This window comes from Bufo bufo, chromosome 3, assembly GCF_905171765.1.
Source record: "Bufo bufo chromosome 3, aBufBuf1.1, whole genome shotgun sequence".
Classification (NCBI taxonomy): Eukaryota; Metazoa; Chordata; class Amphibia; order Anura; family Bufonidae; genus Bufo; species Bufo bufo.
This window is the reverse complement of record NC_053391.1, coordinates 257439278-257465217: the sequence shown is the minus strand read 5'-3', so window position 1 is coordinate 257465217 and position 25940 is coordinate 257439278. Positions and strand designations below refer to the sequence as shown.

General features: G+C 47.2%; 1 protein-coding gene across 1 annotated transcript in view; it reads left to right on the top strand.

The window, feature by feature from the left end:
* Positions 1-25940, top strand: part of USP49 (ubiquitin specific peptidase 49) — a 112027-nt gene that overhangs the window by 36401 nt on the left and 49686 nt on the right. Inside the window, exons 2-3 of the mRNA XM_040424112.1 lie at positions 19960-21313; positions 24110-24314. Coding sequence (XP_040280046.1) covers positions 19988-21313; positions 24110-24314 — 1531 coding nt within the window. The 5' untranslated portion in view covers positions 19960-19987. The remainder of the gene's footprint in view (positions 1-19959; positions 21314-24109; positions 24315-25940) is intronic.

Genomic DNA, 25940 nt, shown 5'->3' with positions numbered 1-25940 from the left:
AAATGTTTTTGCTTAAAATATAAGGGAAAGTGTCATCTTTAACATTTATGCCTTTTGGTGATCATTTTATCTTCAACTTGCTTAACCTTCCTGGCGGTATTCCTGAGCGTGACTCTTAATTTTCGCTGCCAGGAGCGGTAACTCAGAGTCACGCTCTGGGTAACATTGCAGAGCTGTCAGTGGAGTCCCCTTACCTTCTCTTGGCCATCCAGCGATGTCCTCCGCTGTGATCGGCCGGCATTTGACTTCCTGGTTCCGTTCCCTGTGAGCAGCAGCGGCGCATGGGAGCGGAACTGGGCGGGAAATTCAAAAGTGGAAACCTAAAAGTGACACACTCACATAAGAGGTTATGCATTGTAATCTGAGAGGGTTACACTGTATCACCTCAGATCTGACACTTGATCACTGTACAGTGCCCCTTGTCTGCCATTTTACTGTCATTTGTGGCCATAAAATATTTATAACATGGCATCAAAAAAGCGCCACTTTACTACAAAAGCTATTTTTGACCAGTTGAATGACGGTGACACAGAGGTGCTTTCAGAACTGAGCGATAGTGAGTCGTGGGGAGATTTGTCGTCTGACACTGATCTGGCAAGTGACAGCGGCGATGATCGTGCACCTGACCTCGGCGATGTGCACACTTGGTGCCCTATTGAGTGCAATATGGACCAGGTAGCGCCCCCAAGATTCCTGTTCACTGGATCACCTGGGATAACGGTAGATGTTGAGCGTGACAACCCTCTGGCATACCTTCAATTATTCCTCAGTGAGGAATAAAATTGAAAAAATTGTCACAGAGACAAATCGCTATCAAGAGCAACAATCCGCTATGCTGCATGCCACGTTTTCCAGAAGCAGAGAGTGGGGACCGGTGACCAAAGAGGACATGTGGCAGTTTCTGGGACTCATCATTCTTCAGGGGGTGATGGGGAAACCGCTCCAGAAATGGTACTGGACCACCAAGAAGTTACTGGCCACTCCATTTTTTGGCACCGTGATGTCAGAATACCGGTATTCCCTCATCATGAAGTATTTCCACTTCACGAACAGTAAAGAATTTGAGGCCACGCATCCTGCGGCCAAACAAAAAAAAAAAATCTGGGTGGTATGCCAAATTATTGTGACCAATTTTCAGCGGACGTACGTGCCCGAAAGGGGCGTCAGTGTAGATGAAAGTTTGATGGCCTACAAGGGACGCCTAAGCTGGATACAGTACATTGCATCCAAAAGAGTGCGGTTTGGCATCAAATCCTACATGCTCTGCGAGTCTTCCACTGGGTACATCTGAATGTGTGTGGTTTGCTGCTCAAAGAGAGATGGCAATGGAAAGAAAGTCCGAAAAGAAACCAGGTTCCATTGTCCTGATTGTGATGTCGGACTTTGTGCAGTCCCATGTTTCAAAATTTAGCACACTCAGGATGTTTATTGAATTTTCCTTGTTTGTTTGACAAATTTCATTATTTTATACTACATTATTGAATAAAATTATATTTATTAGATTATAATTCATTTTTTTGGGTTTCAAAACTATCACATCTGGGATGTCTACTAGAGTCTTGTTTGGTCAGGTTTGAGTAAGTAGTTACTAAAAATTGCATGCCTACAATACATAACACCAAATTTCCATGCAAAAAATTGTACCACTTTTGGTACAAAATTCCTGACATAATCATACTGCCAGGGAGGTTAATCATTTACAGTAACAGTAATTTTGACAAGGAGTGCCCATCAGTGAGGCATCTGATTAGCTCCAAATTTATTCTGCAGCAGAACGAAGACTCCAAACACAGGGGAGACTAACCAAAACTGTTGCAAAGGAAAACTTACTAGGTTCATAGCAACCAATGAGATTGATTCTTTCATTTACTTTCATCTCTAAAAAATGAGAGGTTTAACCAGATTGGTCGCTGTGTCATTAAGAACTATCTTCAGCATACCGTATTTTTCCCCCAAAATGGGGGAAAAAGGCCCCTGCATCTTATGGGGCAAATGCTGACATTTTTACATCGCTGGCTGCGATGTATGCGAGAGCGGGGAGGGACTGGGAGGAGGAGCTGGGGGCCGACAATTGCGGCGGGGCGGTGCAGTCACTGTAGTCTGGCCCCGCCGCTCCAGTGCTGCACTATACAAATATAAAATGTCTCATTCAATTAAAAGTGATTACACATGCCCCCCCCCCCCCCCCACTCCTAATATTACCGTACATCCTAACAGCTTCTGTAGAATGCAAGCCGGGCGGGCGGCAGCGTAACTCCCTGATGTCACGTGCCTTCGCCGCCTACTTTATGAACGAAGCAGGCGGCGCAGGCAAGTGACGTCAGTGAGTGACGCGCCGGCCGCCCGGCTTGCCTGCCTGGGTTGTACAGAAGCTGTTAGGATGTATGGTAATATTAGGAGTGAGGGGGCATGTGTAATCACTTTTAATTGAATGAGACTTTTTATATTTGTATACTGCAGCACTGGGGGTGGGGGGGGGGGGGGAATCTGTGGATGACAGTTTTATGGGGAACATCTGTGGATGGCACTGTTATGGGGTGGGGGGGTCTGTGGATGGCACTGTTATGGGGTGGGGGGTCTGTGGATGGTACATTTATAACAGTGCGTCATCCACATATCCCCCCCCCCCTGTAACAGTGCGTCATCCACAGATCCCCCCTGTAACAGTGCCACCCACAGATCGCCCCCCCCCCCTGTAACAGTGCCATCCACAGATTCCCCCCCCGTAACAGTGCCATCCACAGATCCCCCCCTGTAACAGTGCCATCCACAGATCCCCCCCTGTAACAGTGCCATCCACAGATCCCCCCCTGTAACAGTGCCATCCACAGATCCCCCCCCCCCGTAACAGTTCCATCCACAGATCCCCCCCCCCCCTGTAACAGTTCCATCCACAGATCCCCCCCCCTGTAACAGTGCCATCCACAGATCCCCCCCCCTGTAACAGTGCCACCCACAGATCCCCTCCTGTAACAGTGCCATCCACAGATCCCCCCCCTCCTGTAACAGTGCCATCCACAGATCCCCCCCCCTCCTGTAACAGTGCCATCCACAGATCCCCCCCCCTCCTGTAACAGTGCCATCCACAGATCCCCCCCCCCCTCCTGTAACAGTGCCATCCACAGATTCCCCCCCATAACAGTGCCATCCACAGATTCCCCCCCATAACAGTGCCATCCACAGATTCCCCCCCATAACAGTGCCATCCACAGATTCCCCCCCATAACAGTGCATCAACCACAGATCCCCCCCATAACAGTGCGTCAACCACAGACCCCCCCATAACAGTGCATCATCCACAGATCCCCCTCCATAACAGTGTGTCATCCACAGATCCCCCTCCATAACAGTGCGTCATCCACAGATCCCCCCCATAACAGTGCGTCATCCACAGATCCCCCCCCATAACAGTGCGTCATCCACAGATCCCCCCCATAACAGTGCGTCAACCACAGATTCCCCCCATAACAGTGCGTCATCCACAGACCACCATTAGTTCCAAACCCACCAAAAGCACACCTTTTGGTAAAAAATATTTTTTCCCCTCACCCATGACGGCACCCCATGCGACCAGGGACCTCCCATCCGGGACAGGAAACCTGAGAAGATAAAAGGTTCACACCCACACCAAGCACCAGTTCAGGTTTCCTGTCCTCCGGATAGGAAGTCCCTGGGAAGCTTCACGTTGGTTCTCACCTGCAGCCGGGGGGAGGCCCAGGTTCTTATCCGGTGGGTGGCCTCCCCCAGGTGGCGTTATGCTCTCCGGGGCTGCTGCCTATAGTCTGGGCTTCTTCCCCCACATCCCGGCGCTGGCCTGAGGGAGCCGCTGTGGCCGTGTTCAGGCGGCTTCCCTCCTTGCTCCCGGGTTGCCCGTCTTCCTGTCGGCGTCGGAAGGGGCGTCTGCGCATGCGCGCGCCCCGACGCGGGGGGGGGGGCGGGGCTGACCCGGAAGTCGGGTTAAGCGCCGATGTGTGCCCTGGCGCGTCTTTTAAAATATAAATGGGGCAGAGGGGGGGGAACCCAGCCGGCTGATGTGGCACACAGTGTGGTGCTGAAGAGGCTCTTTGTTTTCAGCAACATGTCAGAGCCGGCAGACGGACGCGCCGAACCCCTGGAACCCTCAAGGCCCGCGAGTCCGGTACCAGTCCTGAGGAGTGGGGGCTAAAAAAGGTGGTGAGATATATCTTTTTTATTAATGGGGTGTTATCTGCTTGATTTGTGTAGGTGGCAAAGCCCCCCCAAAAAAGCGGCCTCTAAAACGAAGCATAAGGAGTGTGCAGGATGTAAGACCCCCCCTAGCTTCCTCCTATTCTAAGCCGTTATGCACCCCATGTATTGATAAGTTGGTGGCGGAGGAGTCACGGAGCCTTTCCAGGAATATGCGATCTTTAATAAGATCTGAAGTGAAAGCCTCCTTAAAATCCTTAAGTACGAATCGCTCGCGGTCTCCGGGAAAATCTCCGGATATTAGGGATTCGGATATAGACCATTCTGACGTGGAGGAAAGAGAAGCAGGCCAGTTACTCTCTAATGACACTACTTCGTCAGCAGAAGAAGAAACAGGGGGTTCCTACTTCTCGCCCGAAGATACACAAAACCTCCTTAAAGCGGCAGAGCAACTATGCAGTTAGAAGAGGTGAAACAGGCTAAGTCGACAGCAGACGTTGCCTTTCAGGGGTTAGGTCCCAGGAAGCAGAGGGTTTTCACCGTTCACGAGAATGTGCAGGCATTAATTAAAAAGGAGTGGAAGAATCCTGATAGGAAGTTTTTTATTCCAAGCTCTGTTAAAAGGAAATATCCCTTTGATGAGAAGGCAGCAGCCTGTTGGGACAAGGCCCTTACTGTTGACGCTCCGGTGGCGAAGATTGCCAAAAAGTCTGCTCTACCGTTTGATGACCTGGGCAGCCTGTCTGATCCTCTGGATAAAAAAAGCGGATTTTTATTTGAAGAAAGCCTGGGAATCATCCTCTACCTGCTTGAGGCCGGCGGTTGCAGCATCATGGGTCTCTAGGTCACTACATATCTGGCTGGAACAGTTAGAACAGCATCTCAGTGAGAAGAAGCCAAGAGAAGAAGTTCTGGCCTCTCTTCCCACCTTTTTTAAGGCTGTTGATTTTTTAGCCGATGCCTCCACAGATATAGTTAGGTTTTCAGCCAGATCATCCGCCTTGTCCAATGCAGCTAGAAGAGCTATTTGGCTGAAGTCCTGGAAGGCTGATCAGGGTTCTAAGGCTAGGTTATGCTCTATCTCCTGTGAGGGTGACAGGCTCTTTGGATCTTCCCTCGATGATATACTTGAAAAGGCCTCAGACAAGAAGAAGGGTTTTCCAGCTCCTCAACACCCCCCCCCTTTTTTCGTAGATACCAAGGCAAAAGGGGTAGGCAGTATGATAGAAGGGAAAAGGATAGATTTCCTAAGAAATCCGGAGGTTTCCTTTTTAAACCCCAAGATCAAAGACCCAAAGATAAGCAATGACGCCGAATCCCAGGTAGGGGGAAGATTATCTCTCTTTCTCCCAGCCTGGAAGAACATAACCAAGAACGGCTGGATCCTGGGAGGGATTGGAGAGGGGTTCCGGCTGGAGCTTCTGACCCGTCCCCAGGACTCGTTCAGGCTGACAGATTACCCCAAGGATCTAGTCAAGAGACAGGCCTTAGAGTCAGAGGTCCTGCTGCTTCTGCGAAAAGGGGTGGTTGTCCTGGTTCCACAGGCAGAGAGGGGCAGGGGTTTTTACTCTCCTCTTTTTTTAGTAAAAAAACCCAATGGCTCCTTCCGGGTAATCCTAAACCTGAAGAAATTAAACAGATTCCTCAGCTACAAAAAATTTCGCATGGAGACCATAAGGTCGGCCATAGATCTCCTATCAAAGAATTGCTGGATGGCGACTCTGGACTTAGTGGACGCGTACTACCACGTGCCAATGCATGTGTCCTCCCAAAAATATTTGAGGACAGCAGTCTGAGTTCAGGGGGAATGTCTACACCTGCAATACAGAGCCCTCCCCTTTGGGGTTTCTCAGGCCCCCAGAATCTTCACCAAGGTGATTGCGGAAGTAGCCTCCTTCCTAAGGTTGTCAGGGGTTCCGTTGCTGCCATACTTGGACGACTTCCTGTTTATTTCCCAGACCAAGGAAGGCTTGATTCAAAACATCGAGGTTTCCTGCGCCCTGTTAAAGAGCCTGGGCTGGAAAATAAATTGGAAAAAGTCTTGCCTAACACCATCCCAGAGTTGTGTATTTTTAGGCATCCTTTTAGACTCCCGAGTAGAAAAGTCCTTCCTCCCGTCCGCCAAGATATTCTCCATCAGGGAGCATGTTTTGGATCTTTTCAGATCCTACCTCTGCTCGTTCAGGAGGGCAATGGCAGTGCTGGGCCACCTGACAGCAACCTTTCCAGCGGTCCTATATGCACAGGCTCATACAAGTAAGCTACAGTCATGCATCCTGCGCCAATGGGACGGCTGCAAGCAGTCGTTGGACCGGCTTTTCCACTTATCCGCAGAGGCGAGAGTGTCCCTTCTTTGGTGGACTGTGACAGAGAATCTCTCAGCAGGAGTACCATGGGCCTTTCAGGATCCGATAGTGATAACAACGGACGCCAGCCCATGGGGTTGGGGGGCCCACTCAGAGAACAAGGGTTGGCAAGGGAGGTGGGATTTGAATACCAGGAAAGCCACCTCGAACTTCAAAGAACTGAAAGCAGTAGAAATGGCCTTAAAAGCGATAGCTCCATACATATCCTTCAGAAACCTAGTTCTATACTCAGACAACTTGACTACAGTGGCATACATCAACCATCAAGGCGGAACAAGAGTACCTTCTCTGGCAATACTCTGTCACCAGATCTTTCAGCTAGCAGAACAGAAACATCTATCCCTGTCGGCAGTCCACATAAAGGGGAAAGAGAACATAGTAGCCGATTTTCTGAGTCGCACCCAGCTAAAGCAGGGGGACTGGTGCCTAAACTCGGAGATCTTCTCCCAGTTAACGCAGAAATTTGGCCTCCCTACGGTCGACCTATTTGCCTCCAGAAAGAACAGGAAAGTGGAAAGGTTCTTCTCCATAAATCGTCTGGACGATCCAACCGCTTTAGACGGATTAGCACAGAACTGGACTCAGGAGGAGGGTTATGCCTTCCCTCCGTTTTCCCTAATTCCGCAGGTCCTGAAAAAAGTCCAGAGGGAGAAAGCAACGATTACCCTAGTGGCCCCAGTGTGGCCGAAAAGGTCCTGGTACTCCTGCCTCCTAGACCTAGCAATAGCCCCCCCTTGGATTCTGCCCCCTCGGGAGGATCTATTGTATCAAGGCCCGATCCTGCATCCCAATCCAGGAATTTTGCATCTGGCAGCATGGAGGCTGAGAGGGAGATTTGGTTAGGTCGGGGTCTGTCCCAATCTGTAGTTTCCACCATTTTGGGAAGTAGGAAAGCCACCACGGCCAGAAAATATAATAAAATCTGGGAAGTCTTTTCCTCCTTTTTAGGGATCAATCCTGACCCCTTCTCTCCTCCAAATGTCTCTAGGGTCCTAGATTTTTTTACAAGCTGGCTTGGATAAGGGGCTTAGGGCTTCCACCCTAAGAGTACATGTGGCAGCCTTGAGTTACTTCTTCGATTCCCAGCTGGCCCTGCATCCTTGGGTTAAAAGGTTTCTGTCAGCAGCCTCCAGGATCCGCCCTTCGATAAGACCCTTGTCCCCTCCTTGGGACCTAAACACGGTCTTGACGGCCCTGTCACAGAAACCTTTTGAGCCCTTGTCAGACATACCTATAGATATGCTCTCTTTCAAGATGTCCTTTTTACTGGCCATTACTTCAGCTAGGAGGATCTCAGAGATTCAGGCTTTCTCTGCTTTTCCTCCTTATACCCAGGTCTTGGACGACAAAGTTATTATTAGGCCTCTCCCGTCCTTCCAGCCAAAGGTGGTTTCGGACTTCCATAGAAGTCAGGATGTTGTCCTTCCATCTTTTTGCCCTAATCCTTTTAATAGTTTAGAAAGGGAGTATCATTGCCTGGACGTCAAATGATGTCTGCTTGCTTATTTAGAGTCTACCTCGGCCTGGAGGTTGGAAGAAAACCTCCTTATTCAGTTTTGGGGTAGAAATAAGGGGCGGAAAGTGTCCACGGCGGTTATTGCTAGATGGGTTAAAAGGGCCATTTCCGAAGCCTATTTAGCGCAGGGTCTCTCGCCCCCTTCAGGGTTTGGAGCCCACTCCACCCGAGCGGTAGCTACGTCCTGGGCCGAAAAGGCGGATGCCTCCCTGGCCCAGATTTGTAGAGCAGCAACTTGGAGCTCTCAACATACCTTTTTAAAACATTACAGGCTCCAACTTCACGCGGATGCCGCCTTTGGTAGGAAGGTGCTTCAGGCGGTTGTCCCCCCCTAGTTTCTCTTTAATAGTCTATCTCGCATGGGGTGCCGTCATGGGTGAGGGGAAAACAACATTGCTTACCGGTAATTGTTTTTCTCGATACCCATGACGGCACCCCCAAAATTTTCTCTTCCCTAATATAAAAAAAAAAAAAAAAAAACAACTAAAAAGCTTTTAGGGTATCGAGAAAAACAATTACCGGTAAGCAATGTTGTTTTCTCTTATTTTCCTCCCCAAAAACCTAGGTGCGTCTTATAGGGCAAAAAATACGGTAAATACAAACAAGGAGCCCTGGAAGTGATAGCCTGATAACCTGCATAGCCCTGATCTCAACCTCCATTGAGTCTTTCTGCGATTACATGAAGCGACAGAATCATTTGAGACAGCCTGCGTCCACAGAAGATCTGTAGTTAGTTCTCCCTGCCGATTTCCTACAAAAACTGTGTACAGGTGTGCCTAGAAGAATTAATGCTGTTTTGAAGGCAAAGGGTGGACATGCCAAATATTGATTTCAGTTTTCTCTTTTGTTCTTTCACTTTGCATTTTGTTAACTGCTAAAAATAATGAAACTTTTTTATTTTATTTTTTTAAACATTGCAGCATTAAAATATCTCCCTGTGGTGAGCATTAGTTAAAATGACCTTTTAACCACCTCAGCTCCCCTAGCTTAACCCCTTAAGGACTTAGGGCGTACCGGTACGCCCTATTTCCCGAATCCTTAAGGACTCAGGGCATACCGGTAAATCACAATTGCGGCGCCGCGGGGGTTAATCAGAGCAGGATGCCGGCTGAAATCATTCAGCCGGCATACTGTCAAAACGCCAGGGGGGGTCATGTGACCTCCTCCCCCCCGTATCGGCGATCGCAGAAAACCGCAGGTCAATTCAGACCTGCGGTTTGCTGCGTTTCCGGTCCATTCGGGTCTCCGGTGACCCGATAAACCGGAGAAAGACTGCGATCGGTGGCGTGATTACACGCCACCAATTGCAGTACGAAGATTTGGAGAGGCGGTGCTGGCCCTGGTGCTGAATGCTGCTGTCCAGGGTGCTGATTGGTGCAGGGGAGAGAGGCTCGAGATTCAAACTTCCTGCTCTCCTCTCTCCCCTCCTCTTCCTGTTCTGCAGCTCCTGAGTTCCCCCTAATCGGCATCCATCACCCTCCTGCACCCATCGTCCTGCAGGTAGGTTAGGGTCAGTGAGGGAGAGGCACCGTTAGGCAGGGATAGAAGGGAAAAGTTAGTTAGGAAAAAAAAAAAGCACTTTTAGTCTAAACTTTTTTTTGTTTCAGCTTTCAGACCCTAGACCCCCCTGCCACTTGCCCCCCCACCACCAGTTGTACCGCTGATCAGCAAGTTAGAACTTATTATTTATTTTTTTCCTAACACTTCTCCATTTTTTTTTTCTTTTTTAGGCCTCTTTCACACTTGCGTTGTTGGGATCCGGCATGCACTTCCGTTGCCGGAGGTGCCTGCCGGATCCGGAAAAACGCAAGTGTACTGAAAGCATTTGAAGACGGAACCGTCTTCCAAATGCTTTCAGTGTTACTATGGCACCCAGGACGCTATTAAGGTCCTGGTTGCCATAGTAGTAGTGGGGAGCGGGGGAGCGGTATACTTACAGTCCGTGCGGCTCCCGGGGCGCTCAAGAATGACGTCAGAGCGCCCCATGCGCATGGATGACGTGATCCATGCGATCACGTGATCCATGCGCTTGGGGCGCCCTGACGTCACTCTGGAGCGCCCGGGGAGCCGCACGGACGGTAAGTACACTGCTCCCCCGCTCCCCACTACACTTACCATGGCTGTCAGGACTTTAGCGTCCCGGCAGCCATGGTAACCACTCTGAAAAAGCTAAATGTCGGCTCCGGCAATGCGCCGAAACGACGTTTAGCTTAAGGCCGGATCCGGATCAATGCCTTCCAATGGGCATTAATTCCGGATCCGGCCTTGCGGCAAGTGTTCCGGATTTTTGGCCGGAGCAAAAAGCGCAGCATGCTGCGGTATTTTCTCCGGCCAACAAACGTTCCGTACCGGAACTGAAGACATCCTGATGCATCCTGAACGGATTACTCTCCATTCAGAATGCATTAGGATAATCCTGATTCTTCCGGCATAGAGCCCCGACGACGGAACTCTATGCCGGAAGACAAGAACGCAGGTGTGAAAGAGCCCTTACTTTTTAGTACGCGTACACCCGTGCCCCCACACGCACATACAATAAAGGTTTACACACACGAACATACACACGCACACACATACCCATGGCCCGCCGGATGTTCTCTTGGAGGAGGCATACGCCCAGATTGCCTCCGACTCCGAGAGCCCTAGTGAGGATGAGGATGACCCCACGTTCCTTTTGACATCCGCATCCTCCTCATCATCTGATGACGATAAGCCCCCAAGGTGGCGGAGACGCCGCCAGGCGGAGCCAGGGGCCCCACATGCTAGGGATCCTGTGGCCCACCCTAGTACGAGCGGCCCTGGGGCTCATACTGGTTTCCCGGCCCACCAAATAAGCCCACCGGAGCCCCCTGCCGGTGAACTTAGCTGGTGTCCCCCAGTGGATTTTCAGCCCGAGATTCCAGATTTTGTTGGCAATCCAGGAATCCAGATTCCCACAGTGGGGTTTACTGAAATGGACTTTTTTCAGTAGCCCATTTGTGAATCTGATGGTGGAGCAGACGAACCTGTACGCCCAACAGTTTGTTGCTCAGCACCCGGGCTCATTTTTGGCTAGACCCGGTGGCTGGACGCCGGTCAGTGCAGCCGAGATGAGGACATTTTGGGGCCTTGTGCTGCACATGGGTCTAGTGCAAAAACCCAGTGTCAGGCAATACTTGAGTGGGGACGTCCTCTACCAGACCCCACTCCACAGTATGGCCATGACACGTCCCCGGTTTGAGGCCATCCGGAAATGTTTGCATTATTCCGATAATGCAGCATGTCCCCCCGAGGTGATCCTGCCCATGACCGTCTGTATAAGATACGCCCGGTCATCGATCACTTCGGGTCCAAATTTGAGCAGACCTACGTACCTGGAAGGGAGGTCGCGGTTGATGAGTCTCTCGTTGCGTTCAAGGGGAGACTCAGTTTCCGCCAATACATTCCCACTAAGCGGGCGAGGTATGGCGTGAAGCTATACAAAATTTGTGAGAGTACCTCAGGGTACACTTACAAATTTCGTGTGTACGAGGGGCGAGATTCCCGTATTCAACCCCCAGAATGTCCCCCCCACTCTGGGTGTTAGCGGGAAACTCGTGTGGGACCTTATGTACCCACTGCTGGATAAGGGTTACCACCTTTTACGTGGATAACTTTTATACTAGCATTTTCTTGTTCAGGTCCCTTGCCGCCAGATCCACGTTCGCTTGTGGGACCGTGCAGAAAAATCAACGCGGCCTCCCTGCCTACCCCCTCTAGGTACCTATCCCCAGGGGTGAGACCCGTGCCCTTACCAGTGGAAACCTGTTGCTGGTCAGGTATAAGGACAAGAGGGATGTCTTTATGCTGTCCACAATCCACGGTAACAGCACCACCCCCGTCTCTGTGCGAGGTACCGCGGCAATGGTCCTCAAGCCCGATTGTATCGTCGACTACAATCAGTATATAGGAGGAGTTGATCTCTCTGATCAAGTCCTCAAGCCATATAATGCCATGCGCAAAACCCGGGCATGGTACAAAAAAGTTGCGGTCTACTTGGTGCAGGTTGCCATGTACAACTCTTTTGTACTATCCCGAAGCGCTGGCAGCACAGGGACATTCCTCCAATTCTATGAGACAGTCCTCAAGGACCTGATCTTTTTGGACCGGGAATTGGAGGCGCCCGGATTGTCCCTGGCCAACATTTTCCAGGTGTGGTCCCCCATACTGGAAAGAAGGGACGAACCCAAAAAAAGTGAAGAGTGTATCGCAGGAGGGGGATATGGAAGGACACCACCACTCAGTGCGACACGTGCCCCGATCATCCGGGCCTCTGCGTCATTGATTGCTTCAGGGAGTATCACACTTCCATGGAGTACAACATTTTTATAATCCCCAACAGTCCCCTAGAGAACATAAAAAACTATGGCTCTCAGACTTTGGAGACACGGAAACAATTTTTTCCCCCCAAAAAAATTAGTTTTAGTGCAGGCATCCTCAAATTGCGGCCCTCCAGATGTTGTAAAACTATAACTCCCAGCATGCCCAGACAACCTACAGCCATCAGCAGGGCATGGTGGGAATTGTAGTTTTACAACATCTGGAGGGCCGCAGTTTGAGGATGCCTGCTTAGTGTCTCCAAATTCTGAGAGCCATACATATTGGGCATCGCCGCGTACGTAAAAATCTTCTCTATAAAAGTAACATGTAACCCAACCCCCATGGTGTAAATAAACCAGTCCAGCAAAATCTGCCTTCCAAAAACCATATGGCGTTCCCCTTCTTCTATGTCCTGCCGTTTAGCCAAATAGTAGTTTACGACCACATATGGGGTGTTTCTGCAAACTACAGAATCAGGGCAACCCATATTGAGTTTTGTTTGGCAGTTAAACCTTGTTTTTTTCCAGGAAAAAATCGGAATTCTTACATTTTATGTCCATTTGCCATGAAGTCTTGTGGAAGACCTAAAGGGTTAACAAAGTTTGTAAAAACAGTTTTGAATACCTTGAGGGGTGTAGTTTCTAGATTGGGGTCATTTTTGGATGGTTTCTATTATGTAAGCCTTACAAAGTGACTTCAAACCTGAACTGGTCCATAAAAAGTGGGATTTGAAATTTTTTAAAATTTGCTTCTAAACTTCAAAGCTATGTAACATCCCCAAAAAATAAAATTACATTTCCCATATGTCTACTTCATGTTTGTATCATTTTGGGAATGATAAGTCATTACAATTTTTGGGGGTATTACTATGTATTACAGAAGTAGAGAAACTGAAACTTTGAAATTTGCTAATTTTTCAACATTTTGGGTAAATTTGGTATTTTTTTTATGCAAAAAAATTTACTTTTTTGACCCAATTTTAGCAGTGTCATGAAGTACAATGTGTGACGAAAAAACAATCTCAGAATGGCCTGGGTAAGTCAAAGCGTTTTAAAGTTATCAGCACTTAAAGTGACACTGGTCAGATTTGCAAAAAATGGCCAAGTCATTAAGGTGAAATAGGGCTGAGTCCTTAAGGGTTTAAACCCCCTTAATGAACAGACCACTTTTTACAATTCTGCACTACACTACTTTCACGGTTTATTGCTCGGTCATACAACTTACCACCCAAATGAATTTTACCTCCTTTTCTTCTCACTAATAGAGCTTTCATTTGGTGGTATTTCATTGCTGCTGACATTTTTAACTTTTTTTGATATTAATCAAAATTGACCGAAATTTTTGCGAACAAATGACATTTTTCACTTTCTGTTGTAGTTTTATTTGAAAAATTTTACATTTCTATATAATTTACGCACTTTGATTTTCTGAGCACCTGTCATGTTTCCTGAGGTTCTACAATGCCCAGACAGTAGAAACACCCCACAAATGACCCCATTTCGGAAAGTAGACACCCTAAGGTATTCACTGATGGGCATAGTGAGTTAATGGAAGTTTTTATTTTTTGTCACAAGTTAGCGGAAAATGATTATTATTATTTTTTTTCCTTCTTACAAAGTCTCATATTCCACTAACTTGTGACAAAAAATAAAATTTTACATCAACTCGCCATGCCCCTCACGAAATACCTTGGGGTGTCTTCTTTCCAAAATGGGGTCACTTGTGGGGTATTTATACTGCCCTGGCATTTTAGGGGACCTAAAGGGTGAGAAGTAGTTTGGAATCCAAATGCTGCAAAAAAGTGTCACACATGTGGTATCGCCGTACTCGGGAGAAGTAGGGCAATGTGTTTTGGGGTGTATTTTTACATATATCCATGCTGGGTGAGAGGAATATCTCTGTAAAATGACAACTTTTCCCTTTTTTTTCATACAAAGTTGTCATTTTACAGAGATATTTCTCTCACCCAGCATGGGTATATGTAAAAATACACCCCAAAACACATTGCCCTACTTCTCCTGAGTACGTCGATACCACATGTGTGACACTTTTTTGCAGCCTAGGTGCACAAAGGGGCCCAAATTCCAATGAGTATCTTTAGGATTTCACAGGGCATTTTTTACGCATTTGGATTCCAAACGACTTTTCACGCTTTAGGGCCCCTAAAATGCCAGGGCAGTATAAATACCCCACAAGTGACCCCATTTTGGAAAGAAGACACCCCAAGGTATTCCGTGAGGGGCATGGCGAGTTCATGGCGGGGTGGTGGGCGCTAACTACCTAACAAGTGGCTAACTAACTGGCGGTGATAAGAGACCCTTAGGCCCCATTCACACGTCCGCAATTCTGTTCTGCATTTTGCGGAACGGAATTGCGGACCTATTAATTTCTATGGGGACAGACTTTGTCCCGCTCGGATCCGGAATTACGGATCTGCACTTCCGGGTCCGCACTTCCGTTCCGCCAAAATATAGAACATGTCCTATTCTTTGCGGACAAGAAAAGGCATTTTCTATATAGTTCTGGCAATAGGCGGATCCGCAAAATGCGGAAAGCACATTGCCGGTGTCAGTGTTTTGCGGATCCGCAAAACACATACGGACGTCTGAATGGAGCCTTACAGGGGGGTGATCAGGGAGTCTATATGGGGTGATCAGGGGTTAATAAGTGACAGGGGGGGGTGTAGTGTGGTGCTTGGTGCTACTTACAGAGCTGCCTGTGTCCTCTGGTTGTCGATCCAAGCAAAAGGGACCACCAGGTAGCAGGTATATCAGACGCTGTTAACAAAACAGCGTCTAATATACCTTTCTGGGGTTAAAAAAATCGGATCTACAGCCTGCCAGCGAATGATCGCCGCTGGCAGGCTGTAGATCAGCTCGTTTACCTTGCGATCCTGTGTGCGCGCGTTCACAGGAAGTCTCGCGAGATGACTCGCCGATGCGTCAACGAGGAATAACCCGGCCGCCCGCAGGACGCATCCCTGCGTTAGGCGGTCGGAAGCTGGTTAAAGGGGTTGTGTCACTTCAGCACGTGGCATGTATTATGTAGACAAAGTCAATACAAGGCCCTTATTAATGCATTGTTGTTTGTCCATATTGCTTCCTTTGCTGGCTGGATTCATTTTTCCATCACATTATACACTGCTTGTTTCCATGGTTACGACCACCCTGCAATCCATCAGTGGTGGCCGTGCTTGCACACTCTAGGAAAAAGTGCCGGCCTCTCTGGTGTCCAAGACTGCAGGAGCTCACATAGGCTGGTGCTTTTTCCTATAGTGTGCAAGCACGACCACCACTGATGGATTGCAGGGTGGTCATAACCATTGAAACGAGCAGTGTATAATGCGATGGAAAAATGAATCAATCCAGCAAAGTAAGAAGTATGGATAATAACAGTACATTAGTAAGTGCTGTGTATTAACTTTCTCTACATGATAAATGCCACTTACTGAATTGAATTTAGTTACCATGACCCCTGTAGTGTCAACAGTAGTTATAATGCCCTTGACCCCTGTAGTTCTCCAGTAGTATCCCTCATAGTGACAAAAATATCAAATGCCTCACCGCTCCCTGCCAGCCTCTTACGGTCTTTATTGCCTGCATCCAGGCGCAGGCTGTGGCGCTGAGGCATCCTGGTTCCAATGCCCTGCCACAATATTTAACAGTATCACCGTCTTGAAGTTACTGAACCTCCGTTAAATGCTTTCCTAGTTGTAGGATCCCAAGCCCACCTTAAATTGATGTCACACATACCCTTTATGTCAAAATATTATGTGAGATAACATTAGCTTTCATTTACTGCATCTGCCAGATATGGTCCAACACCACGGCAAATCTGTCTCCAACTCAGGGCTCCAGATGGCGACCAAAATGGTCGCCAATGCGACTTAGAATTTACAAATGGCGACAAGACTTTTTAGTCTTGTCGCCATTTGCGACTAGACCCGCCGCTGCAGCTCTGCAGTTGAATACAGCGGCGGCCACAGGAGATGATAGTTCTCTTCCCAGCCGCCGATGTTCTTCTCAGCAGCGCAGTGGAGGAGTCTCTCACTCCCCCCTGTGCTGCCGCCGCCGCTGCCAGTAAGAAGAGAGACGGGAGGAGGAGGGGAGGGGCTGTGGCCACTGCGCCACCAATGAAGATAACTGACCTGTTAATACAAATACAGGAGGCGGGTGCCGGAATCAAATAGCCGACCCCCGACCTCTATGACAGGGAGCTGCGATCAGTGGCAGTTAACCCTTCAGGTGCGGTACCTGAGGGGTTAACTGCAGCGGATCGCAGCTCCCTGTCATAGAGGTCGGGTATCGGCTATTTGATTCCGGCACCCGCCTCCTGTATTTGTATTAACAGGTCAGTTATCTTCATTGGTGGTGCAGTGCCCCCCAACACCCCAGTATAATAAACATTGGTGGCGCAGTGCGCCTCCCCCCCCCCCCCCAACACCCCAGTATAATAAACATTGGTGGCGCAGTGCACCCCCCCCCCCTATGTTATAAGGGAAAATAATAATGATAGGGTCCCCACCCAGTCTCCTAGCAACTGTGCGTGAAAATCGCACCGCATCTGCACTTGCTTGCGGATGATTGCGATTTTCACGCAGCCCCATTCACTTCTATGGGGCCTGTGTTGCATGGAAAACGCACAAAGAGGAGCATGCTGCGATTTTAACGCAACGCACAAGTGATGCGTGAAAATCACGGCTCATGTGCACAGCCCCAATGAATGGGTCCGGATTCAGTGCGGGTGCAATGCGTTCACCTCACCCATCGCACCCGCGCGGAAATCTCGCCCGTGTTAAAGGGGCCTAAGGCTACTTTCACACTTGCGGTAGTGTGTTCCGGCAAGAAGTTCCGTCGTCGGAACTGCCTGCCGGATCCGCCGATCTGGATGTGACTGAAAGCATTTGTGAGACGGCACGGACAGCCTTTAATATAACTGCCTATTCTTGTCCAAAGCGCAGGCAAGAATAGGACAGGTTATTTTCTTTTTGCGGGGCCACGGAACGGAGCAATGGATGCGGACAGCACACGGAGTGCTGTCCGCATCTTTTGCGGCCCCATTGAAGTGAATGGGGCCGTGTGCATGAGCCTCCAAACTGCGGCTCGGATGCGGACCAAAACAACGGCTGTGTGCATGAGCCCTAATAACCTCTCTTGCTACCCTTGGCAGTAACCACTGCATTCAAACATTTGCAGTAACTTGAGTCTTTTGTACTGCTGTGGAAGGATTTGGGTCCACCAGAATTGTTTTAATTTGGCTGTATTGGAGAGTTTTTGAGCATGAATTGGTTATTTAAAGACTTGCCACAGCATCTCATTTGGATTCAAGTCAGGGCTTTGACTCGACCAATCAAACTTTAAAGGGGTTTTATCATCTGACATTGGTGGCATTTCACCAGAATATGCCTCCAATGTCAGATAAGTGCTGGTACCCAAGTTGGGACCCTCATCTGTCCCTAGAATGGGCCCCCAAAAGTGAAGAAGAGCGCATCGCACTCTCCATTCATTCCCATGAGAGTTCCAAAAAATTGCCAAGTGAGCGCTCTCAGCTATTTTCAGAAATCCCACAAGAAACTAATGGAGACCGCACCGCACAAGTTTGGCCACCGCTCCATACTCCTCTACGGGACCTCTGGAAATAGTTATTTTCGGAACTCCTGTAGAAATGGGCAGCAGCTGCAGTTGTTAACTTTGGGAGTCCACCTCTGGGACCACCTCCTATGTGACATTGGTGGCATATCCAATGTCTGAGATTAGAAAACCAGTTTGATTTTGTTGCCTTTGAGCCGTTCAGAGATGGACTTGCTTGTGTGCTTCGGATCATTGCTGCATATCTGCTGCGTAACCCAACTGCACTTGAGCTTTTGGTCATGAACTGACCGGTCGACAATAGTCCTTTAAGACTTAGAACCATAATTTTGTCCTCTATCACTATCAGTCATGGCAAGCGGTCTGGTCCTGCATGAGCAAAGCAGCACAGACCATCACACTACCACCACCACCACGTTTGATCGTTAGTATGATTACTTATACACCAAATGTAAGGGGACCCATGTCTTTCAGAAAGTCCCACCTTTGACTCATCAGTCCACAGAGTAGTATTCCGAAAGTATTCAGGGTCATTTAGATATTTTTTGGCAAATGCAAGATGAGCCATTGGGTGTTTTTTGATTAGTCAGTAGTGTTTTGTGCCTTGCAGTTCTCCCATGGATGCTATTTGTACTCAGTTTCTTATTGTAGAATCATAAACTTCAATAAATGAAATCCTCCATGAAAAACAGCAATTTGTGTTTACTTGGGTTATCTTTGTCCAATATTAATGAGCCTCTGTCAGAATGATCAACCCGACATATTGGTTGGTAGGATTGATCATGTTGATTGAAACGATACCTTTCTCCTTTCTTTCTTTTTTTGTAGCTAGAACGGCTGGGGAGATAGCTGAGTTTTTATAGTTTTGCAAATTAGGTAGTTTGAGCACCAGGGACTGACAGTAGCACTCGGAAAACCACTGCAGCTACGCCTCTTGGTGATCAGTACACTTCACCCTCCCCTTTGACTGACAGGGCTAGACGCTAATCTGAGTTGAATGGGATTGTAGAGTGAGGAACAAGGTTTGTGTTCCTTTCAATTCCTGTCCTCAGGTTGATGTGTGGTTTTGGGTTTCAGGCGTTACCTCACTGGAGTTTCCCTACCACCTTGTGCCAGTGTTAAACATGCCTATGTGTTTCTATTCTTGTGGGAGACTAGGGAGACTGACGGGGACTGTCCATATATTGTTCATTCTTATTAATAAAACTTTTGAAACCTAATTGTCCATATATGTACAGTGTTCTTTTGATTTAAAAGTTATATTGAGGTAGAGCAAGTGTTGTCTCAGTGGGAAGCATAGTAGCTGTTCTGCCCCCTTCTTGGTGTAATCCGTTGGCGGAGCCGTCTGATGGCCTGTTCTTTACCCCATGTTTCTAGTTTCCTGACTGCTCAAAAACACACAGAAACATAGGAGATTGACAGCAGAAAAAAACCTCATAGTCCATCTAGTCTTCTTATCTAGTTACTTATCTTGGGATAGACGTGTGTATCCTAGGCATCTTTTTAAATTCACTTACTATCTATTTCCCAAACACATTATCTGCTGGTAGTTTGTTCCAATCCTGACATTGGTTTTGATCTTCCTGCCCAACTAATTGTAGCTTGTGCCCCTTGTTAAGATTATTAGAACACTTCCCTCCTGAACCTTATTTGATAGGTTTTTGATAAGAATTCAGCTTAACTGGGTGTTTATGAGCTCTCAGGACTGCAGAGATAAGGGCCAGGGAACAAACTGTCAGAGCTCTTCTCACTGGTAGCCTACACTATATGTGAATAGATGCTGCCTTTAGAAGACAGGATTAGCCATCTGAAACGTTGAATGTAGTCAGTTGAAATTCTTCAAATTCCTAAAAACCCTTTCAAGTTCTACGACATGCCTTTGAAAATTGTGGGATGGAATATATAGAAATATTAAATTGTATTTTTTTTCTCCTTTTTTAAGAGCTATTCTTGAATAAATCTTTATTGTTCTCTGTTTTAATAGAGTGTTCAGCGGGATCTTTTTGCGAGACATGGATCGATGTAAACATGTTGGACGTTTACGCTTGGCACAAGACCACTCCATACTGAATCCACAGAAGTGGCGCTGTGTGGACTGTGATACAAGAGAATCAGTGTGGGCATGTCTTAAGTGTTCACATGTGGCTTGTGGGAGGTATATTGAAGAGCATGCCTTGCGCCACTTTGAGGAAAGCAGGCACCCTTTGGTTATGGAGGTGCATGAGCTATATGTATTTTGCTACTTGTGTCAGGACTATGTATTAAATGATAACCCAGAGGGTGACCTAAAGCTACTGAGAAGTGCCCTTTCTGCTGTACGGAGTCAAAAGCAGGAAGCATTAAGTCGAAGAAGCTTAAGGTCACAAACCACAGCAATTGAAGGGTCTGTATGTCCTAGATCATCACAAGGGCAGCCACTGATGCTTACAGCATTACGTCACAGACGCCAAACTTTGCTGGCAAAGGCACTAAGACTTTGGTTTGAAAAATCTTCTAGAGGACAGCTGAAATTGGAAGAAGGGAAACAGCAAGCAGAACTTGAGAAGAAAAAAGAAGAGGCTAGGTTAAGGAGACAGGAGGTAAAACGACGCCTGCTAGAAGAACTTGCAAACACACCTCCCAGGAAAAGTGCCCGTCTACTGTCACATACGCACAGGGATAGCCTTATTCCTCGTAAATTCAGGGACATGACAACCAGCAGTTCTGCTTCCAGGAAGGAAGCTCAAAGACGCTTTAACCAGCTGTACTCCATTAAGCCTACTGTGACTCCTGGAGTAACAGGGCTTCGCAATCTTGGAAACACCTGCTATATGAACTCTATACTGCAAGTGCTGAGCCACCTGCAGAAGTTCAGGGAATGCTTCCTCACCCTGGACCCCTGTGAAAAAGAAGAACTATTGACAAATAAAGGCCCCAATGGCAAGCACCGTACGGGTAACATTGGTTCTGGGTACCCATCTGGGGGCCTTGGATTAAATGGTGGGGGGTCATCAATTAAAAAAAGCCTAGAGCTAATACAAGCCAAGGAACCCAGCACCAAACAACTGTCCCTTTGCCATGAACTGCACACCCTCTTCCGTGTAATGTGGTCGGGGAAGTGGGCGCTGGTTTCGCCCTTTGCCATGTTGCATTCAGTGTGGAGTCTAATCCCAGCTTTCAGAGGATACGATCAGCAAGATGCCCAAGAGTTCCTTTGTGAGCTGCTGGACAAAGTGCAGCAAGAACTGGAGTCTGAAGGCAGCAAGCACAGGATACTTATCCCCATCTCCCAAAGGAAGCTTACCAAACAGGTGCTGAAGGTAGTAAACACCATATTCCATGGACAGCTGCTCAGTCAGGTGAGAACCTAGCCAAAATGAGATCTCAAAATTATGGAAAACTGTTCAATTGTCAGTTAACACCTACTCGGTCAGGAGTTTCTGGATCATGTTTACACAGCTAGCACAAATGAAACCAGAAATCTGAAAAATGAAGACAAAGAAATACATGTGTCTCAAGCATAAACTTACTGTATCTTTGAAACTATTAGACACACTTTTTGTTTCCTGCCAACTGTGCTGAAATCTTCTATTAGGTCTGATAGTCCAAATGTGGCAGCTGCCATAGTAGGGAGCATGAGTGAAAAGGTCCTGGCAGTGCAGTTATGTGGCAGCAGCAGGTACTGTGCTATTTGTACATGAAGTCTGTGTTATCTGCTCACTGAACAGCCACAGCCTTCTAGCTACACCCTCCATGCTGTATGATGAGCCAGCCAGCCTGTCTCCCCATCACCTCCATTCTTCTATGTACCCTCAGCTCACTGTCCACCATCATCTCCACTTTGTATATACTGTATCTCTTCACTGTAAACCCTCATTGTCCCCACACTACTGGATCTCGTCAGGCAAGCTTTTTTCCTTATAAGTAATAAACTCAGGAGAGGGGTATTTTACCTGCGGCTGGCAGCATAAGGCACTGTGGCTGGTGTAGTGAGCATACTGATGAGGTATCGGGATATATAGTCATTCTTTTCCTGCTTCTGATTATTGGTGTGTCTTATGAGCTGAAAAATATGATAAATGCACAACCCTGCCTAAAAATAGAGGTTCACTTAGTGTACAGTTCATACATACTACTTATTTCAAGTTCTGTATAATGGAGTTGTACACGTTTTGAAAGGAATCTGTCACCAGTTTTATGGTGTCCTAACTAAGGGCAATATAAACTAGTGCCAGATCTCCTTAGCACAATGCTGGGTAAGTTACTTTAATTGGCCTAGCTGTTTTCCCAGAATCTTGTATTGAACAGCTCCAGCCCATGCAGAACGAGTTCCCATATTCATGAGCCCCTGGCTTTCTCCGCCCACATGCTGCTGATTCAGATGGGGGGGAAACTGTCAATCAGAGGCATGTGGGCGGGGAGAGCGGTGAGCTCATAAATATGAGGACTCATCAGCATGTGCTGGAGCTGTTAAAACCTAGCAGCATAAAACTGCTTTAAAAAGTGAATTTTCCTGAAAGCAGGTAATATGATAAAATCTCACAATAACTTTCTTGACTAAAACTTACTCTGATTGTAATACGTTGTAAAATTACAGATTTTAGTTAATTTCACAGAAGTATTTTCTATCAGTATTTGTAAGCTTAAAGGGGTTGTATCACTTCAGAAAATGGCATTTATCATGTAGAGAAAGTTAATACAAGACACTTACTAATGTATTGTTGCCATATTTCTTCCTTTGCTGGCTGGATTCATTATACATTGATTGTTTCCATGGTTACGACAACCCTGCAATCCAGCAGCAGTTGGCCATGTTTGCACACTATAGAAAAAAAGCACCAGCCTATGTGAGCTCCCACGGTCCCGGCCACCAGAGAGGCTGACCGTTTTTGCTATACTGTGCAAGCATGACCACGGCTGATGGATTGCACGGTGGTCGTAACCATGGAAATGAACAGTGTATAATGTGAAATAAAAATGATACCAGACAGCAAAGGAAGCAATATGGGTAATAACAGTACATTAGTAAGTGTCTTGTATTACCTTTCTCTACATGATAAATGCCATTTGCTGAAGTGAGACAACCCCTTTAAGCTAAAACACATGACAGGTTCAAATCTTTAGGTCCTAAAATAATGGCCAACATACTCCTTTGTGAAAATGCTCAGAACTTAGGCTACTTTCACACTTGCGTTTGGAGCGGATCCGTCTGGTGTCTGTACAGACGGATCCGCTCCTATAATGCATACGCTTGCATCCGTTCAGAACGGATCCGTCTGCATAACTGTTTTTTTCAGATCTGATTTTTCACTTCGTGAAAACTCAGATCCGACAGTATATTCTAACACAGAGGCGTTCCCATGGTGATGGGGACGCTTCAAGTTAGAATATACTAAAAGAACTGTGTACATGACTGCCCCCTCCCCCCCTGTATTTAACTCATTGGTGGCCAGTGCGGCCGGCCCCCCCTGCTGCCCCCTGCGGTCATGTACACAGTTCTTTTAGTATATTCTAACTTGAAGTGTCCCCATCACCATGGGAATGCCTCTGTGTTCGAATATACTGTCGGATCTGAGTTTCACGATCTAACTCAAATCCGATGGTATATTCTAACATAGAGGCGTTCCCATGGTGATGGGGACGCTTCAAGTTAAAATATACCATCGGATTGGAGAAAACTCCGATCTGATGGTATATTAATAGATAGAAAGTCAATGGGGGACGGATCCGTTTGCAATTGCACCATATTGTGTCAACGTCAAACGGATCCGTCCCCATTGACTTGCATTGTAAGTCTGGACGGATCCGTTTGGCTCCGCACGGCCACGTGGACACCAAAACGCTGCAAGCTGCGTTCGGGTGTCCGCCTGCTGAGCGGAACGGAGGCCAAACGGTGACAAACTGATGCATTCTGAGCGGATCCGCATCCACTCAGAATGCATTGGGGCTGTACGGATCCGTTCGGGGCCGCTTGTGAGAGCCTTCAAACGGATCTCACAAGCGGAACCCCGAACGCAAGTGTGAAAGTAGCCTTAAAAACCTTGGATGCAGCATCTTGACCTGCAGATTTGATAAAAATACATCTTGGGCAACTGTTTTGAGAAAACACAAAATGCCAGTGATATGGCGGTCTTAATGTTTTTCTTCTTTTGCAGGTTACATGTTTAACTTGTAGTTATAAGTCTGACACAGTGGAACCTTTCTGGGACTTGTCTCTGGAATTCCCAGAGCGTTACCATTGTCTGGAAAAGGGGATTGCTCCAGTCACTACTACTGAGTGCACTCTTACAGAAATGCTGGCCAAGTTTACAGAGACTGAAGCGCTGGAAGGAAGGATCTACGCTTGTGACCAGTGTAACAGTGAGTGACTCACCCACAATCTGTATATAAGTCTGCATGTGCAGCAAACAGTAGGGTGGTATTTGTTAACCTGAAAAGTGAATGCAATGTTAAAAGGGGTTGTCGGACACTGGAGACCTTTTGCATGGTGGGCTGGACAGCGTGTGCAAGGTGGGGAAAAAAGACACTTTGTCACAGTGTTTTGGTTCCAGCACTGCAGCTCTCCTCCCCGCCGGGCTGGCAGTGGTGACGTGCTATATATGTGCACATGACCGCTGCTGTCTTGTCACCACATCTCGTGGGAATGGGAGCCCCAGGACTTGAACCAGAGCTCTGCAACAAAATGAGTGCTTTTATTGTTCATTTTACGCACTGTCCAGTCCCCTTGTAATTTTATTTATATTTTTTTTAATAAGAAGTTAAAAAGTATGTTCACCTTAACGATCCCCTGGTGATCCGGTTCCAAGGATGCTCTGTCCCCCACCATTGTTTACTTCCTGCTGCAGTGCGTCTGGACTTGTGTAGATAAAACATTTCTGAGCTATAGATCATTTAAAAAAATACTATATGTGGTAAATGGTGCTGGGTCTGCAGTCATTCAAAAGAGTAAATGTTAGTAATGTTCGTAGAATATAGGTTGCCTAGGGTGGTTATAAGACTTCCAAAAGTGAGGGTCATTAAAAGTAAATAGATATACCATATGAAAATATGGTTTTCCTATAGTGGACCATCTGCCGTATCACAAAAATCACCAAACTTGTATAGGTGAATAGTTTCTCCAAAGCAGGCCACTACGTGTGGATGGTATGGTGAATGTGTCTTATGCAGGTGCTCAGCACAGAGGGTACAGTTTGTGCAAGTCCAGTAGTGACGACATGTAATGAAAGTGGCAAACTCCTTTTCCAGAAGGACTCATCATATACGTGTTTCAAGGGTTGTACTTAAACATCTACATAATTAGCAAAAACATCCACAAATTAGCAAAGACCTCCAAAGGAATACATTCAGGATCTGCCGCTTCCCCGTCCGCCCCTCCAATGATGACTGAATGTTTTCAGTCATCAAGACCTTCTTCAGAGTCTGATTGCAGCAGCCATTGTGTGCATCAGGGCAACTCTGGTACACACCACCAAGACAGCTCTTCCATGGCAGTGTTTTTACCCATGCTGTATCTTCGTGTCTCAGGATGGCTGCAATCCGTGCCTGAAGAAGGTCTTGAGGATGGAAAACATTCTTATAATAATTACTCTTCGCACAAGATATGGACATTTGTGTGCCAAGTCTTTGTGTATATCTCTATAGTCTAGGAGCCCCTTTGGAGGGAGGCATTTCTGACATCAGTTGGGTTGGAGATGAGACCCCTCCAATTGAGAACATTCACTTGCAAGAGCAGCTTCCTGCCTCGTAGTATCTCGTTTGATTAAATGAACTGGAGGACTTCAGGTAAGCCTATAAACATGCCTTTAGTGTGTCCCAAATCTGTAAATCGTGTAGAATTACTGACCTGAAACACTGTGATGGGCAGACATTAATGTAAACCAAAAAGTATGTATGATCATTTAACTAGTACGGGTATCAGAAAATATAGTTATACTAGCAGAAGGACCCGGCTTCACACGGGTATATTTCATTTAAAGGGAACCTGTC